A 17,871-nucleotide genomic window follows, 5' to 3' on the forward strand; every position below is an offset into this window, starting at 1 on the left:
CAAGTAAAAATTGCGAAAAAAATTGCCATATAAAAATTGCTCGTGTAGACGGAGCTTAAGATTTACTTTTCCCACATAGTCGAACTGTGCAAAAATAGTTCTGTATTAGGAGGTACCGTCCTTTGGTCTTATATCATCCGGCACTATTTAACTGTGAGTTTAACACATTTTATTTGATAGAAATTAAACTTAGGTTAGTCGAACTTCATTTTCCTATAGCCCATGATATATCTGCCTGTTTATGTGCAATTTATTGTAACAGATAGATAAGGGGGTAAGTTTCTAGACTGTTCACAGTCCTCCTATTTTTCCGTGGGATTCTCGAGACTGGTGCGCTGAAATAAAGCTGCTGCCATCTTGGTTTGTAAAAGCGAGCGTCGATCTGGGGAGAGTGTCTAAACTACCGAGGGGAGCAGGAGTGGGGTCAGTTGAATGATTTTTCCCGCCGCCTCCCAACTCCGCTACCCTCCACTGGGTAGATTAGACACTCTCCCCAGGCCGCGCTCGCTTTTACAAACCAAGATGGTGGCAGCTCCATCGAAACGTTGCAGTCTCGAAAATCCCACGGAAAAATAGGGGGACTGTGAACAGTCTAGTTAGTTTCTGTTGCTGCGTGGGTGGAGTATTGGAAACGAATATTTGGTTTTATCAACAAAGTTAATAAAGTAATTTAATTACCTTAAGAGATTTGAGTGCTGATCGATTCTCCGTACGGTGGTTAAATTACCATATCAACTCTGTGGTGACTTTCAAGCTTAATATTCCTCTGAAAAAATGCTTTTTATTGGAAATTTATCTGGGAACAATTAAGTACGAATAAATCATTGTACTTAAAAGTTGTCGTTACCACGGCAAACCCGTTTTGACAAAGAGCTGTTTCAAAATTTGCAATTTTTCTTTCTTTACTAAAATTTCTAACTTTCTCGCAATGACTTTCACATGTTTAGTATTTTTAGTAACTTTCACATATTTAGTATATTCCTTGGTCTTTCAAGGATGGCCATCGTTTGTATTCGCCACGTAAATTCCACGTCATCAGCTTATGATATTGATGTCAAAGTGGTGTACTATACTCCCCTTACTCTTCATTGTCAAAACCTTTTAACGTTATGACAACGAAAGTTGGACTTGTCAGGTTTATTATTGCGTCCGCTGCAGCTGCCTGCTTATTAGTACATCACTAGTACAATGACGAGACTTTCAACTGCCACGTTTTCGTTTAATTCGCTTAATTTAAAACTTCCTCTTAAGTTCACTATACGACAGCCATTATATTACAATAAGAGTTGGCGTTTAGAAGTTATTAATATTCTATGAATTTAAACTTTTTAATTGGTCTTGTCTGTTCGGTTTAACAAATTGCCAAAAATAGCAGCGTTCGTCATGCAGACCGTATTTTTCCTGTGACGAAGTTGAAGTAGATTGAAGAAAAAGGTGAAATTCAGCGTATTTTCTAATTTGCGGAGTCGTGGGCCGCCAAGTGGAAGTGGAAGAAGATAGAGAAGAAGAAGAAGAAGAGGAGGAGGAAGAAAGAGAAGAAGAAGAGGAGGAGCAGGAGGAGGAGGAGGAGGAGGAGGAATTCTACAATGACGAATTGTGTCTCGCTGAAATTCGGTCGGTAACTTTGTTGAAATTCAGCGTATTTTCTAATTTGCGGAGTCGTGGGCCGCCAAGTGGAAGTGGAAGAAGATAAAGAAGTAGAAGAAGAAGAAGAAGAAGAAGAAGAAGAAGAAGAAGAAGAAGAAGAAGAAGAAGAAGAAGAAGAAGAAGAAGAAGAAGAGGAGGAGGAGGAGGAGGAGGAGGAGGAGGAGGAGGAATTTTACAATGACGAATTGTGTCTTGCTGAAATTCAGTCGGTAGCTTTCGTTTCGTAAAGCAATATTGATGAAGTGGTAGAAGCAGCGACGATTGTAAATGGTTTGGCATGAAGGATCATGAGAGCAAAATATCATATTTTTAAGAGCCTTAAAGACTGGCAATTAGTTAACCTGATGAACAACACATTTGTGTAACTGTCTCCTTCACTGCTTTTCTAACTTCTTTGATCTTCCAGCTGTAGAGAATCGGGTTTAGTGATGAGTTTAAATAAAGTAAGGCCAATAAATAGGCCTTAGGAAGGTAAACAGCCGGAGAGTGTCCTCTTTTAGCGACCAAAGCCTGGATTATGCCGTACGGTAAAAAACAAACCAGTAGTGTCAATTGAACCCACAAAGCGCTGGTCACTGTCTTTCTGTATCGTTCGATATTCATTGACGGCATTGGCGGTCTTGGTTGTCTTTGGACCTGCTGTTGAGTTTGATTCTGAGGCAACGTACGAACGAAATCTTGGCTGAATTTCCTTCTGTGGAAAAGGACTTGCACTCGAGACTGTTGTTGATGGAGGGTTAGGAAAATTTTTGCATACGACAAAAATGAGGTGACTAGGCACAGTGACACACCTATCGTGCCATACCATATGGTGATAAGGTTTTTCCAAAAGTGCATAGCCGTCCCGACAACAGACACAATCCAAGCAGCAAATACAGTGAGATATGTTCGCTTCAAAGTTACAACTTGTCTGTATCTCATCCCTAACAACAGGGCGAGAAGTCTGTCCACGCTTATTGCAGTTAGTGTAAATAGAGAGACCGAACCCAAAATGTAGCCAGCGATTAAAGTTGCTACATACGAGAAGCGGCATATATTCCACCACTCTTTCGTCGCAGATATGAAATAAGTTGCTGTAAGGGGCCCTACAATAAAACCAACAAACAGATCAGTCGTAGCTAAGTTACGAAACAAGAGTTTGGACGGCGGATGAAGTGAAGACTCCTTGTGAAGAGCGATTAGGATCAAAGTGTTCCCCAGGAAAGCAGTAATCGAAAGTAAAATGTTTAGCGCCGAAAGAGCTATTAGATGGCTGTGTATCCCTCCAGTTAATTCTGTGGAACAGACCAGTTCATAGTACGAATTTTGCTTTTCTTCTTCGGTAAAGTTTGTTATTAGCATTTTTGTACTTCGCAGCAACCAAATGCACTAGCTTTATAACATAGCTTTCCGACAGAAACAGTCGTAGCATAACCCTTCAGTTGATATTATTCCAAAGACGAATCAACGTTTAAGTTAATTTTATAACAAGCTTATGAGTGGAAATGGGCCCAGTGGTGGCGTGTTGTTACCCTTCAGTTAAGCGAAATTAAATAACTACTCGATTTGAATTTCAAATTTCCAATTGGAAAACGGAACCAGTAGGAATAGAAGGGAATTCCGCGGAAACTCAATTTTATCTTTTTGAAGGATTTCCATAAAATCAATTTTGCTGCGCGTTCTATGAGTGAAAATGTTTTTTTCTTTATTTTTATTTTTTGGCTGGAGGAGGCTGTGTTGAGATTGACACCTACAGGTTCGCGTTTTCTCTGGAAAGCAAAAATATCGAAAAAATAAATGGAAATACTGAAATACTGAATATTAAAGAAAATCGGATAGCCAGCTTAAGATGATTTGAGTCAATTCAGTGCTTTCAAGCACTTTAACATTTTATTCAATGGCAACTTCATTGTAGATTAAAGGAAAAAAAAAAACAAAACCATAAAAACAGACAAGTTGATCGATTGAGAAGTTTTCCAGAAATTTGGTTAGAAAGGTAAAAACATACAAAAATTAACAATTTTTGCTAGGAATCCTTTCAAAAATATTGAAATTCTAAAAGGATTATAAGTTTCAAACTGAATTGCAACATATAGGCAAATCATGACACGGACAAAATTTGCAGGTGTAATATTGCTAAAACAGCATCCACGTATTATTTTTCTTCCGCCGTGCCGACCCGAATGAAAGGAAACTTAAAATGCAACTGAACGCTTTTTATATGAGCCATGTACCCAGCGATCAAAACATGTCGATAAAATTTTACTAAGTGAATGTGTAGCTGTTTTATATACTTTTCATTGGTCACAAATAAATATGACGATGGAGGACCAATTTGTTGTGTGTACGGTTCTTTAAAATATTGTTCATAATTCATCTTTTCCGAAATTGTGACTTTCCATTACAATTATACAAATAGTTTAATTTCTGATGCATCAAGGTACCGGCCGACAAAACAATGTCCAAACGCTGGGGGCGCGACGCTAGGATACTTAAAGCCGGATATTATTAACTTAACGAAAAAATTATTGTGTAGGTTGTTGTGAAAGATGCCTTCTTCACTGTTGATCAGTGGGATTATTTTTTGCAATGCCCAATCTTTTGAATAAAGTTTTCTGTTTCAATTCTTAGTTTGTTCTACGTATATGATTTCTATGTATGGTGACTCCTTTTTATTCAACATGCGTTATAGACCTTAAATTACCATCAATTTATGCAAGACTGTTCGCAGTATAAAACGCAAAAGCTTCCCACTGACGTAAAATTAACATAAAATTTTATATGTGAAATTACGTAATAAGAAACCTAGAACTAAGAAAGCTTTTAGTTATTACTCTTACCTTGGGTCTGGCTGTGACAGTTTTCAAACATTGACCGGTTTGTTTTACCGAATTCGGTTGCATTGAAGTGAATATGTAATTGTTTTATATATACTTTTCATCGAGCACAAATAAATATGACGAGAGAGCACTCTGGTGTCACTTTCTAATGTCGCAAGGATATAAAGGAAAACATGGTTAACAGCCGGGTTACTCGGTGAAAAGGTTTTGCACATAAAAATCTACATATAGATGGTGTCAATTCGTTTCTCTTATTTCCGTGGCTATTGTCTTGAATTATTACTGTCGTAGTTCGTAATGCCACGTTAAGAGGAGTATCTTTCTCGAAAGAGTTCTGCAAATACAAATAACCCGACTTCAAGGTGGACAGTTTTTAGTTTACATGTATCTTTTTTTACGGAAAATTCCAATGATAACAAACACAACAGTCTTTCTTATGAAAGTGAGAGCTTCGTGCCTCACCAGTAAAGGAACAGATGCAATTATTTGAAATTCGGAAAATGACCTTTTTATTTTTCTACGACGTTGACAGTTTTGATCTATTCCAAGTAATCAATATATCTGGCTTAGTTTGATATAGTACCAGGCATGTTGCCAGCTTCATATTCATGTCCACACTCCTTGGTTCCGACTTTAGTAGTTATACAGCCCAGCGCTGTTGTGGCCTTATGCAATATGTCTGCCCATTAAAGCTTTGTAACAAAAGTTGAGATTATATTTAGCTTAGTGCTGGACTGGACTCTGCCCATTGAGACTAGAGTTTACCATTGTTACAGTTATTTAATTAGCACAGTGCCGCCTCTTACAGGCACACTGCCTGATTATTTTTCTATCTTATTCTTGATTCTCTTGTTTTACATTTTCGAATCTTATTTTGTCGTAATATTTATTTCCTAATTTATACTTTGCCAGGTTATGATTGTTTTTTTCAGCAACACGGCATTTGTTATCCAATAAATTTGGGTTGGGATGAAGTGCTCCATGCAGCTTCCCCTTTGCCCCATAGACCTCTAAATGCTCCTGGGGATTAGGACCCCGTGAGAGGATAAGGACCTCTCAGTGGCCTGGTGATTGGACCTTAGGGAGGATAAGGACCTCTCAATGGCTTGGGGATTAGAACCCCACAACAGGCTTAACTTTTTCGTTGCCTAGCAACTCGACCTGTATGAACATTTATAGAGCAATTCGAGTACTTCATCCCCCTACCCCTTTTTCCCACATAATTTGTTGTTGTGTCTGATTTCGTGGGTTAGGAACATAAATTTTTCGAAAACGCACTATCTAACTAACTACCTTTCACTTAAGGCTTTTATTCCGTTTCCGTTAGTTTTTTGGTACAAATTGAGATAAAACCATTTTCCTTTTGTTTGCTGTATTTTTTTTATACACTTGATTGAAAAAAAAAACGTCCGGTTGCAACTGACTGGTCCCCAGTCGTCTTCGTACAGCGCGCGGCAAAAGGAAGCGTGAGGTTAGCCTGCGAGCAAGCTTTTGGGGGTGGGGGGCGGGAGGGGGAAAGAGGAGAGAGCTTGCAACGATGTCTCAGGAATTTTCATTTCTGCATCGAATTTTTTTGACGCAAAATGCTGATTGGTGGATATTGAATTTGGTGCTTACGTCGTTTCTCTTCGCGTGCGTCGTATTGACAACACAAAAATGGTGGCGGAGTTTCTATTTGTGAAGGTTGCGAGAATTTCTCTAAATAACTTAGGTCTTCTCTTGAGTTAAAACCCGAGCAAAGTCAAGCTGCCAATGCTTTACTTCAAAGTAGCGGTGTTCGTACAGTCTTACCTAAGAGATTTGGGACAAGTTTGATATTTCAACCTTTTGCAGCAGTTGAAAGTCTAAAGTCTAACATCAAACAGTATTAGTTGTTTGCCCATTGCAAAGTATCATTATCGATTACTGGCACTCTCACGTCTGCTTTGCTACTCGTTCACAACATCACAAATTTCACACGAGTTGAGTGTTCCAATGTTGGGAATTGCGTTCTCGTTCTCGGAGACCCGGCTGCAAAATTGAGATCCTTCCGATTTGCTTGCACTGCTTCTTTTTTCCCTGGCCGGACTGTGTCCAGTTTTCGACTTTTTTTATGTCCAGTAGTTTTGTGGCGTTGACACTGCAGTCGGCAAGATTCGCTTGACCCTTGGGACAACATTTGTGACCTCGACCTTTTGGTCAATCGGCTTTTAGTGTGCTAACAAATAAGTAAAATCCTTCACTAAATTTTCTGATTTTTGTGTCACTCGGTAGGCATACTCGATCAGTGAAACTATAATTTTTGTCAGCAAGGATTCCAGTCTTTTGAAGTGTATCTGATAACATTGTACCTTTCACGTGTTTGTTTACGTTTGCTATCGTTTCCGGTTTGCGCTGATTGGCCAAATTCTAACAGCTAGGACAGCAGGGAGCCGCGGGGAGTACTGGGGGCGGCATTCAAATTCCTGAGACATCGTTGCAAGCTCTCTCCTCTTTCCCCCTCCCGCCCCCACCCCCAAGAGAGCTTGCTTGCAGGCTAGCGTGAGGTGGGGTGTGAATGTTAAATGATGCAACTTTATGGAATTATGGGGTGAACTAATTAGCATGTGCATACTTCATGTTTTTTTTTTTTTTTTTTTTTTAATGTCCGCCAGGAATATGGAAATTTTAAGCCATAGAAACCGCACGTGCTTTTATTTTCTAACCGTCATGAATGTTAATAAGCCGTCAAAGGTCAAACGCTTTGCTTTCCAGCAAGCTGTTGGGGCTTAACGTTCATGGTTTATACCTCGTCCCCAGAGCCTCCTGTCCCTCTTAGCCGGCGGGGCCTTCGCACGAGGGAAAGGAGGCTCTGGGGACACAAGATTTGATTGGCTAGTTCCTAACAATAGAAATCTAAAACGGAAGTGAAAATGTTAGCGGCAGAGCGTAGGATGGGCGACTGGCGGCCTGGCGCGAAAAATAAAAGTATCGTCAAAAAGAAATGCAGCACGATGGCGGACGATAAAAGTCGATAAAGATTCTCCGAAAAAGCCGTTGGTAAATGTTTTTAACTTCTGTACGTGTTATAATCAAACGGGTTTTTAATTAGAAACCGCTCTGTCAATAGTTTCGTGAAGGAAACACGGTGTGGAGTTGGCAAAGGTCTTGAGAGTTTTTATCGGGAAGGGAAGTTTCGCTCGACGATATTAAATTTGCCTTAAAAAAACTCTGTCAACCTTGTTTTCACAAGATAAAAAAACATTTACGAATCGGCAGTCTTTAATGGAAAAGAGTCTATCTTCGTAGGAGTTTTCTTGGCTGAGACAAAAGTGAAAGAGCTTGCAGTTCTACGCCATTGAATGGTTAAATTTTCCGAGCATCAACTGCTTCTCGCCCAAGTGGCGATCACAAATGGCTGGAGCATTCCCCGCAAATTTCTAACTTGGAATAAAGTATAGTACGGGACATCTCTCCCAGCGCCTTTAGTTTTGCGATGTAAGACAGCAAGAGGGCCTCTATTTCATGTATGTTGGTATGCAGCAGCAGTGTAAAAAATGTTCTTTCTGTTTGAGTTCACTTCAATGATATGATGACTGGATCCACTATCTCTAAGGAATATCTCTTGTATTCTCTGTTGCTGTCACTGTAAGTGCAATTATAGGTACATTTGGAAACATGGCACTTAGCATACCTAGGAACAGGTCTAAAAATAATTATTTCCCTGTGAATATTATCAATAATTATTAACAATGTTTAATATACAGTTGCTTTGCAACATCCATTTTCTGATTGTTTTTTTTTTTGTGGGGGGGGGGGGGGGTGGGAGGGGGTGGTTGCGGAATTTGGGAAATTACCTACTTGAAAGTGGAAGAGGGCAGCACAAATAATTTACAAGTGGACTATCATTCCTTCAAATCTAATACCTGCTAGAATTATCTTTGAGACATAAAAAGAGTGTCACTGAAAATATGAAAATTCCTTAAAATTGTATTTTATATCATAATAAAAATTGCATTCAACATTTGGTCTTTTTAGAACAACTTCTTTTTAATTTACTTAATATTTGGGACACTCATTGAACCCAATGAACTCAACAAAAGTCTCTTGAAGGCTACAGACACATAACATGATTAAACACACAAATGTCAATGTGTAATATAATAAGTGAATGAGTTAATGTGTGCTGAAGTCAAAAAGGGTGAATTTATAGCAGAGATGGATAATCCAACCCAATGAATCTGTATGGTAGTTAATTTGCAGGTATACATACTAAAGATGGACTTCTTGTCTAGGAGGAACAACTTGAACTGACAAGTGTTTCTAGTTTGTCTGATCATGTCATCTGTGTATAACAGTATGGGCACAGATTATCCTTCTAATGGCATTCATGTATTAAAATTATTAAAAGCATAATTGTTAATAGAACTGCGTGGAGTGCAAAGTTCAATATTTAGTAATTTATTACACCCATTTTGAGATCACATTTCTTTTTGTCAATGTTAATATTTATTGATCTGCTTTAAGAAACCCATTTTTTAAGTGGTTATTATTATTTCATTTTATTTTCATGGGCTAAAGGGATGCGATTTGGAGACAAAAAATAGTACGATTCGTAAATAAATCACACTGTTGAGAGCCAATCAGATTGCAAGGATCACCAGTGATTTTAAAATAGGTGATATAAAAGTAGAAGTGAATAATTATTGAATGAGCCATCAGATGGCCCATCTGTATTATAAATTGAGTCCTCGAAACGCCAGTTCCATCCTAAAAATGTGAACGTAGTGTAGTCACCTTCCCATTAATGATTTGCATAACATTGTACATTTTTAATATAATGACAGATTAACCCTCATAGGTTTGTATAGTGTGATTTAGACTGATCACAAAGTATATAGTTCTAGAGCATCTATATGTTTATTGTGAAAAGAATTAGAATAAAACTCGTTACCATTCTGCAATGAGATGGCACGTCTACAGCTGCTTTGATCTTATCCCTAACCCAACGCTGTCCAAAACCTTCCTAATTTTTTTCCAATAACCTTAAAATATTCCTTCCATCTGGGATACAGAGAAGTCTGACGATTCGCCTCAAAGAATAATTACACATGGCAGTTCCATGCTGTCAAGTTTGATATCTGATTCCGCGTCAGCTCATTCAACGGCGATGCGACCAAAATGATGGAGTCACTGACCTCCAGCCATGAGTCAAAACAAAGGCCAAAAGCTCGAATATCAAGGATTTATTCAATCGAGTGTATACAATGTTCTTATCGAATCGTTATTACATCTCTCCTATTCTGTTAACCAATGAACTTTGTTTAAATTTAACGCGAGTCGAGCATCCAACGATCAACGAAATATTGGAAACAAATTTAAAAGCATATCATTAAACGGATTTCTATACATTAAATTAAATGGTTAGACGTTGCAAAACTGTTCGAAGGACTTTAAAACTGTCCGCTACTGATTTTTCACGTTAAGAATTGAGGTATAATTGTCGTTTCCTTTCTGTATTTTTTTTTTTTGTTACAACGTTCTTGTTTTCCCATTTACTTCGCCTGATTTACCTTCTTAACTAACTTGAAATGTTGCGAAACTAATCCAACTACGTAGTTTTAGACTGCTAGCTACTTATCTATCGTTTAAAGCCGAAGTCGTGAATACAACGCATATTCGGTTTTACTCATCCGATCGGCGAAGATCGAGATATTTTAATGAGAAAAACCGAGCTGTTACAAAACATCGAATGCCGATAGATCACATATTTTACAGGAAAATTAATCTTAAAACTAATTTACAGCATAAATTCTAGTTTAAAACAAATAAATTTAAATTTAAGTATTTGCGGCTACTGTGTACAATATATAAGGACCGCTTTAAAATTAGACATCAGTTACCCTAGAAATGCAGCTTTAAATGTCTACACGTTCAATAATTCTGGCCAAAGAAACTTTTCACACCGACTAACTCAATAAACAGCAAAACTGTCTAACTGTGTCCTTCACTGCTTGCCTTACTTCCTTGATCTTCCAGCAGTAAAGAATCGGGTTTAATGACGAGTTTAAGAAAACAAACGAGGCGTCAATTCCCCTTGCTTTAAAAAGATCTGAAGATACACCATTGAGACTGAGCAAAGCTTCAACCACACCGTGTGGTAGATAACAAACAACTAACACCACCTGTACCCACAAGGCATTAATCACTGTCTTTCTGTATCGTTCTCTGCGAAGCTGCCTTCCTTGGCTTCGCTCTCCGTGATGAACGTGGAGTTGCATCTGAACTCGATTATGTCGGAGAGTAAGGAAAATTTTTGAATACGAGAGGATTGAGGCGATTAGACACAGTAATATGTTTGTGTAGCCAAACCATAACGTTATTCGGTAATCCCAAAAGTACAACGTTGAACCCGCAATGGACACAACCCAAAACCCGCCGACAGCTAGATATGTTCGCTTCAAAGTTACAACTTGTCTGTATCTGAGTCCTAACAAGAGGGCGAGAAGTCTGTCCACGCCTATTGCAGTCGATGTATACAAAGAAACGGTACCCAAAATATACCCTGTTATGTGACTTGCGACGTACGCGTATGGACAAATATTCCCTCGCTGGTTCATAGAAATTGTATACGTAACAACGAGAGGCTCCACAACGACACCAACAAAAAGATCAGTGGCCGCTAAACTGCGAAACAAGAGTTTGGACGGCGGATGAAGTGAAGACTCCTTGTGAAGTGCAACTAGGATCAAAGTATTTCCAAGAAATGCAGTAATGGACAAGAAAATGTTCATCACTGAAAGACCTATCTGGTAATTTTGTGTTCCGCCTGTTATCTGTGCCGAGCAAAACAATTCTTCATATGTCTGCTGGTTTTCGTATCCAGCCAAATTTGTTATCGCCATGTCTCTTCAAAGCGAACGGAAAAACTCAGTGGCGTTAACTGATGACAGCAGTCTAAATATCACAAATTTTGTTAAAGCTAGATGGAATAAAACTAATTGACTTTTCACAACCGCGTGGAACTGACATGTAAACATGTAAGAACACGTACAATTTCAATTTATTTTGTGAATTCCATAATAGCACAGCAGATGTTTAACGAAAAGAAAGCAATGTTTTCATATTTAAAAGTACGATGTGAAGATAAATTACAATGGTCCAATGAGAATTAAGAGCCAAGGGGCATTATATCGTGATAGGCATTTTGGTGACTAAATTTTGGTAGCTATTATAAAAGAAGTTCTTGAAGCATTCTTAGCTATTGATTGTGTACGTGATAACTCCAGGCCTAATTATGTTGTCGAGCAATTCATAATGTATTCATAAAGGCTAAATAGGTAGTCATAGCGTTAAACAACAACATAAAACATCTTAACTCCTCAAAGTAAGTGGCGTACCTTTTGTACTGCTTTTATGTAAAGCTATCATAATTCGTTAACTCTCTGACAGCAAGAGAAAAAGAAATTGAAAAGGTGTTTCCTAAATTGTAGAAATTCTTCTGATTAACATACCACCAAAAGCTCTCTGTTGGAAAAATGAACGCATATCTCAACGCGTAAAAGAACTTCGAGTTATTAACTCGAAACTAATCTTTACTTAGAGTTGATTAGTAATCATTATAAAAGCTTATATCTCGTCTTATATTTTATCTTTTGAATTTTAATTTATGTGGAATACCTGAAAACTAGCTGGTGTGTCATCGCAGACTTACTTTACCCTTTTGCTAAGAATCATAACACAATAAACATTTATTGTATTGTATTTGTACAACAAATGTTTAAATATTTCCTTCAAGGTTTATTTCAAATTCTGTTTCTCGCAATGCTACGTCTCGTTGCAGTGCTGATGTTGTGCTTTTTTTCATTAAACATTTCTATACATTCAGTTGACACGTATAGTTAAGATGTGCTTAGGTTACACGCACTTTAAGTACTTGGAGCCTCCTTATGAATGATCGAACTTTACTTTACTTTACTTTTTACTTGTCCCCTGGTGTCAAGGTGGCACATAGGGCCTCCACATGGGCTTTCCAGCGATTCCTGTCTTGCGCTGCAGTGCGCACCTCACTCCAGGACTGCCACCACTCTTTGAACCTCTCTTTTTCTACCGTGCGCCGCCAAGTTGTTTTTGGCCGGCCTCTCTTTCTCCTTCCCTCTGGGGTCCATGTTAGGGCTGTAACACAGTCATTGTCAGGTTGTTGTCTCAGGATGTGTCCAATGAATCTCCATCTCCTTCTTCTTACCTCTTCACTCAACTTCTCCACGTTAGCCCTTTCCAGTAGCTCTCTATTACTGATCTTATCTTGCCATTTAATCTTCATTACCCTTCTTAGGTATCGGTTCTGAAACACATCGATTTTCTTGGCATCACTTTCGTTCATTTTCCATGTTTCGCAACCACACATGAGAACTGGTTTGACCAATGTTTTGTATAGCCTGATCTTCGTCCTCCTCGACACACTGCTGGAGCTCCATACTCGGTTTAGCTTCACAAACGCTCCTCTCGCTTTCCCTAGCCTAGCCTTGATGTCCTCTTCGCCACCCCCTTGTTTACATACTGTGGCGCCCAGGTAAGTAAACTTCTCTACATCTTCCAACGCCACACCGTTCACTGTGATGGCTTCGTTATTCCTCGCATTTACTCTCATGACTTTGCACTTCCCGACATTTACCCGAAGTCCTGCCCTTTCTGCATTCTCTACCAGCCTGCTTGTTTTCAATTGCACGTGTCTTTGCGTTGAGGAAATTAAAGCTACATCGTCCGCGAAGTCAGGGTCCTCAAGTTTTGATGTAAATTTCCACCTCAGTCCGGTTCCCTCCTCCTTCACAGTATGCCTCATTACCCAGTCTATAATAAGCAGAAAAAGAAAGCCAGACATTGTACATCCCTGTTTGACACCAGTCGTTAGCTCGAACCATTCTGAGGTTGCCTCTTCCTCGACAACAGCACATTCAAAGCCATCGTACATCGCTTTAACTATGTTGATGATCTTCTGTGGGATACCATACTGGCTCATTATCGTCCATAAGCCATTTCTGTGCACTGAGTCAAACGCCTTCTCGAAATCCACGAAATTAATATAGACAGTTGCCTGCCATTCATTCACTTGCTCTAGTATATTGCGTAAGATGAAAATTTGCTCCGTCGTACCTCTACCAGATCTAAATCCAGCCTGTTCCTTACGGAGCCTGAGGTCAATGCGCTCGATTATAATTCTTCCCAATATCTTGCTTGCAACTGGTAGGAGAGTCACTCCCCGCCAGTTCTTACACTCCCTTAAGTTCCCTTTCTTCGGTATCTTAATAATGAGTCCCCTCTTCCATTTAAGTGGGACCTTTTCCAGGCTCCAAATCGTGTCTATAAGTTCTTTTAAGGATCGAACGGTCGTCGTTTAAAGGACAAGTCATATCACCAACCTTTGCAACCATGCTCGCGAAGTCATCGTAATTTAGGATAAATCCTAAGTATTATTTCAGCACAGACTAATTGATAAGAAACAATATTTAGGATGCATCGTAACTTAGGAGAGCTTAGTGAATGTGATCAATTGCTGTTCATGACTTAACTTCGCAGCGACCGCCCTTTAACTTACAAACCAATTTGAACAAATCCTTTTGAGAATAGTGTTGATGTACACACAAGAAAGATGTGAGCCCACGTGAATTGGAGTAAGCCGGCGGTAGGCATTCTACTATTTTAAGATCGGCCATCTTGAAGTTTACCTTGTGAGTTACGGAGTTGACTCTGTGTGTTTTCGGTGACTGCCTGAGAGCAAGGGTTGGCAACAAATAGAATAATTTAGACGCAAACATATGTCCATGAAGAGCAAGACGTTGTAAGTTACGGCCCTTTAATTTCGACGAAGCAGGCGCAAAATGCTTCACTAACTAAAATATATTTTAACCCTTTGTTCTGAGCCAATAAGAAAGAAGAAAATAACGTAGCCAGCCAATCAGAACTGGAAAACACTCAACTGTTAGCGTCGTTTTCTTGCTTGTTTAGTTTTGTTTGACTGGAAGCTCCGCCATCTGCAAAGAAATTGTTTTGGGCTACAGAATGGCTGAACGACCTAACGAAGAAGCAAATTCTCAGTCGCCTCAGCTAGATGAAGAAGACTTACACAAAGTCGTAGGCAATGGTGGAAATAATGCCTGTGGTAGCTCCATGGCTGGAGGTGAGGTGAATGTAAACGAAGGAAATTTGTCTTCGTCGAGCGAAACCAGCTCAGTTAAGCTATTGCACAATAAATTTTAACACTCTTAAGTGACTATTTATTTTTGAAAACTTAGAAGCAAAGATGTTTTTAAAGATTTTTGCGGTGTTCTGCCAAAGCTTTAAGCTTAATCTTCTGCGACAATGAAACCTTTTGTACAATAAAATAAACGCCGACGCGACGCCGGCAGCATTCAAGATATCGCTTACTGTACTGTCTTTGATTCGTTTTCTGAATGCCCTCTGAAATTATTATAATAGTAATAGAGTTGATGTTCTTGGGCGTAAATACTTTTTTGGCCCTTCTCAGAACTCATTTTAGCCCTCGCCTGTGCACTGGGCTATAATGAGCCTGAGTCAGGCCAAAAACGTATTTACACCCAAGAACATCAACTCTATTGTTATGTCAAACGATCACGCTACAAAAGCAAGGTTCAGATGTCAATGTTTATTAAAACAATGGCAACAACAACAACATTCTAATTGCAGACGCACAAAAGCAAGATCGCAGGCCTAATCCTGAAAAAAACGTCGACGTAGAATAATTTTTTCGACTGCCATTTACTGTTGTAATTGGAATGTTTCAATACAAATATGTTCCCGTAGATGACGGACTTACTAACCAAGACTTTGGTTTGTTTATGACGTCACTTCCGTCCGACTGTCCGTCCGTCCGTACGCTCCTCCTTGTAAGGCAATGTAAAATGAGACACTCAAACCCTGCACTGCAACCCGGGTTTTTTTCGGCGGAAAGTGGGATGGCCAACTTCTTTTGGAAAAATAAGCGAGAATTTTGAAGAAAACTGATTGTTGTATTCGCTGAATATGTCGGCAAACGACATATGTCGAGAAAGCAGGCGACTAATAAGGAAATTTGAAACCCGAGAGTAACTGAGAGGGCGAACAAACAGGCGAAATGTCAGTTGAAAACAAACGTGGTGATTAAGCAACTCACAAGTCGCAGAAGTAAAATGCAATTTTAAAGGAAATTTCAGTAATTTTCCATATTTAAACAATATTTCAAACTACACACAAATACTTAAATCGTTGCCATACGACGAATGCTCGTGGATAAATTAATTAATTTTGAACATTCACAGAGCTATTCACAGTTATGAATTGCTTTGAACATTTTGTGTTGGACTCAATTAATGTGTAATCCATTCGCAGGGCATATTTATAAACAAGCAGTAAACGCTTAAACATTTGGGACCACCGATCAAACATTATTTTTCCTATGTTCTCCTTTTGTTAACGTTTACTTAGAGACTGTACTAGAATTATTTCTGTGGGAGAAACATTCAAAGAGTAATGAATTGTTTTGAACATTTTGTGTTGGACTTGTGTAATTCATTCGCCATTGCCAGCGCATATTTGTAAACACGCTCTATTTTTAAGCGCTCACTGAAATATTTCGGACCAAAACCAAAGATTATTTTTCTTGTATTATCCTTTGTTAACGTTTATTTAAAGACTAGAATTATTTCTGTAGGAGAAATATTCACAGAGTTATGAATTATTTTGAACATTTTGCGTTGGAGTTGTGTAATTCTTTCGTCATTCGCAGCGCATATTTGTAAACACGCTCTAATTTTAAGCGCTCACTGAAATATTTCGGGCCACAACCGAAAATTATTTTTCCTATATTCTCCTTTTGTTAACGTTTATTTAGAGACTTGAATTATTTCTGTAGGAGAAATATTCCCAGAGTTGCGAATTGTTCTGAACATTTTGTGTTGGACTTGTGTAATTTATTCGCCACAAGCGAACTTAATTCGAACTTAATTTGTCGAACCTATTTTTTTTTAAATAGGCGCATGAATGGTGCGACGTTTGCCGCAATTAAGTTCGACTGACATTAATTGGTTCAACTCCAGCATAAGTTCGACTTGCCAAGTCGGATAATGCGACAGTAGTTCGGCGTTTCAGCAAACGCCGTTCTAAACACGCGCTGAAAGTAATTCATGCAAATTATCAAATAATTGATTCAAATGTGATGGACTGCGCCAACGTCACAAAAAATACCCACTCCCCCATCTGCCAAATGCTATACCCCCCCCCCCCCCCCCCCCCCCACCCACCTGAAGAGTATTCGCTGTGCAAAGGAACTTTCGCGACCGGGAATGGCGAGCTACAATCTTGTTCCCAGAGCTCTCCTTACCCTTGTCCAGGAAACGAGGGCTCTGGGAACGAGATTGGGCGAGCTATCGAAAGTCATTGCTGACATTGCACAGCGTGATGGAAATGTGTTTTTGTGTTTCATGAACACTAAATATGCCTATTTGCAATAAATTCTCAGTGTTTGTGTCTTCTCTTTCTATTTTTCGCAATTAATTGCAAAGAAAGGCCTGACTGGCACTGTATTTCGCTAGCGAGTCCTAGCAGTAAATTGCCTCGCATTGAGTGAATAGCACGAGGACACGTGCTTACTCCCGTGTTTTAATGAAGTGCAACTTGTGAATTAGGATCGACGAAGGTTCGACGTCTGCTACCATGCTGGAATTAAGTCGACTCTTTGTTGAACCTATTTTTAATAAATTCGACGCGACTTAGGTACGACGTCTGCCCCACGCCCGAACTGTCAGCTACTGATTTTTCATGGAAAAAAATTGAGTTGTAATTGTCCTTCCCTTTTCGAGTTTACTTGTCGCACGAGTCAAGCTCGAGCCCGAGTCAATTTCGAGCCACGAGCCAAGTTCGAGTCAGGGTCCAACTTTTATTTTTCTCCCTTTTTTTTTTTCTTCTTCTTATGTCTTGTGGTTGTTGTTCTCTTTTATATAATAATGCGCTTGTGGTAAACGGGAAAAAAGTAACTTTCAGGTTTGCAATATTTTTCGTTTTAATATCAATCGCTAGAGCCATTTAACCGCTGTGATTCGCTGCTACTGTGGAAAGATATACGACAACCGTTAGTGTTCGTAAATTTCCTAGCAAGATTAAGACGTGTAGTTGCATACACCTGAAGCAGAGATCCCATTTCAACGACTGAGAAAACGGACGGTGATGAAGTATTACCTGCCTGACTCAAGCGCCATCTTGTTGCATCCGCTAGAAGCCCAGGATAACATAGAATAGAATCTGTACCCTTCGCGGCCAAAATGCAGACGGCCATGAGAATTCTTAAATTTCCCAACACGTGGGTTTCACAAGGCATAGTGACTGAAGCTTTAGTTTTTCTTTTTTGTTTTTAATTGCAACACATATACAAGAAAGCTGCTTACAAAACAATATG

General features: G+C 39.1%; 1 protein-coding gene across 1 annotated transcript; it reads right to left on the reverse strand.

The window, feature by feature from the left end:
- Positions 1-10,016: 10,016 nt before the first annotated feature.
- Positions 10,017-11,589, reverse strand: LOC146467257 (adenosine receptor A3-like). The gene has a single exon (XM_085126154.1). The coding sequence runs from the start codon at positions 11,327-11,329 to the stop codon at positions 10,394-10,396; it is 936 nt and encodes a 311-aa protein (XP_084982280.1). The 5' UTR covers positions 11,330-11,589; the 3' UTR covers positions 10,017-10,393.
- Positions 11,590-17,871: the final 6,282 nt, after the last annotated feature.

This window comes from Pavona decussata, unplaced genomic scaffold (genome assembly GCF_977016875.1).
Source record: "Pavona decussata unplaced genomic scaffold, jaPavDecu1.1 SCAFFOLD_137, whole genome shotgun sequence".
Lineage (NCBI taxonomy): Eukaryota > Metazoa > Cnidaria > Anthozoa > Scleractinia > Agariciidae > Pavona > Pavona decussata.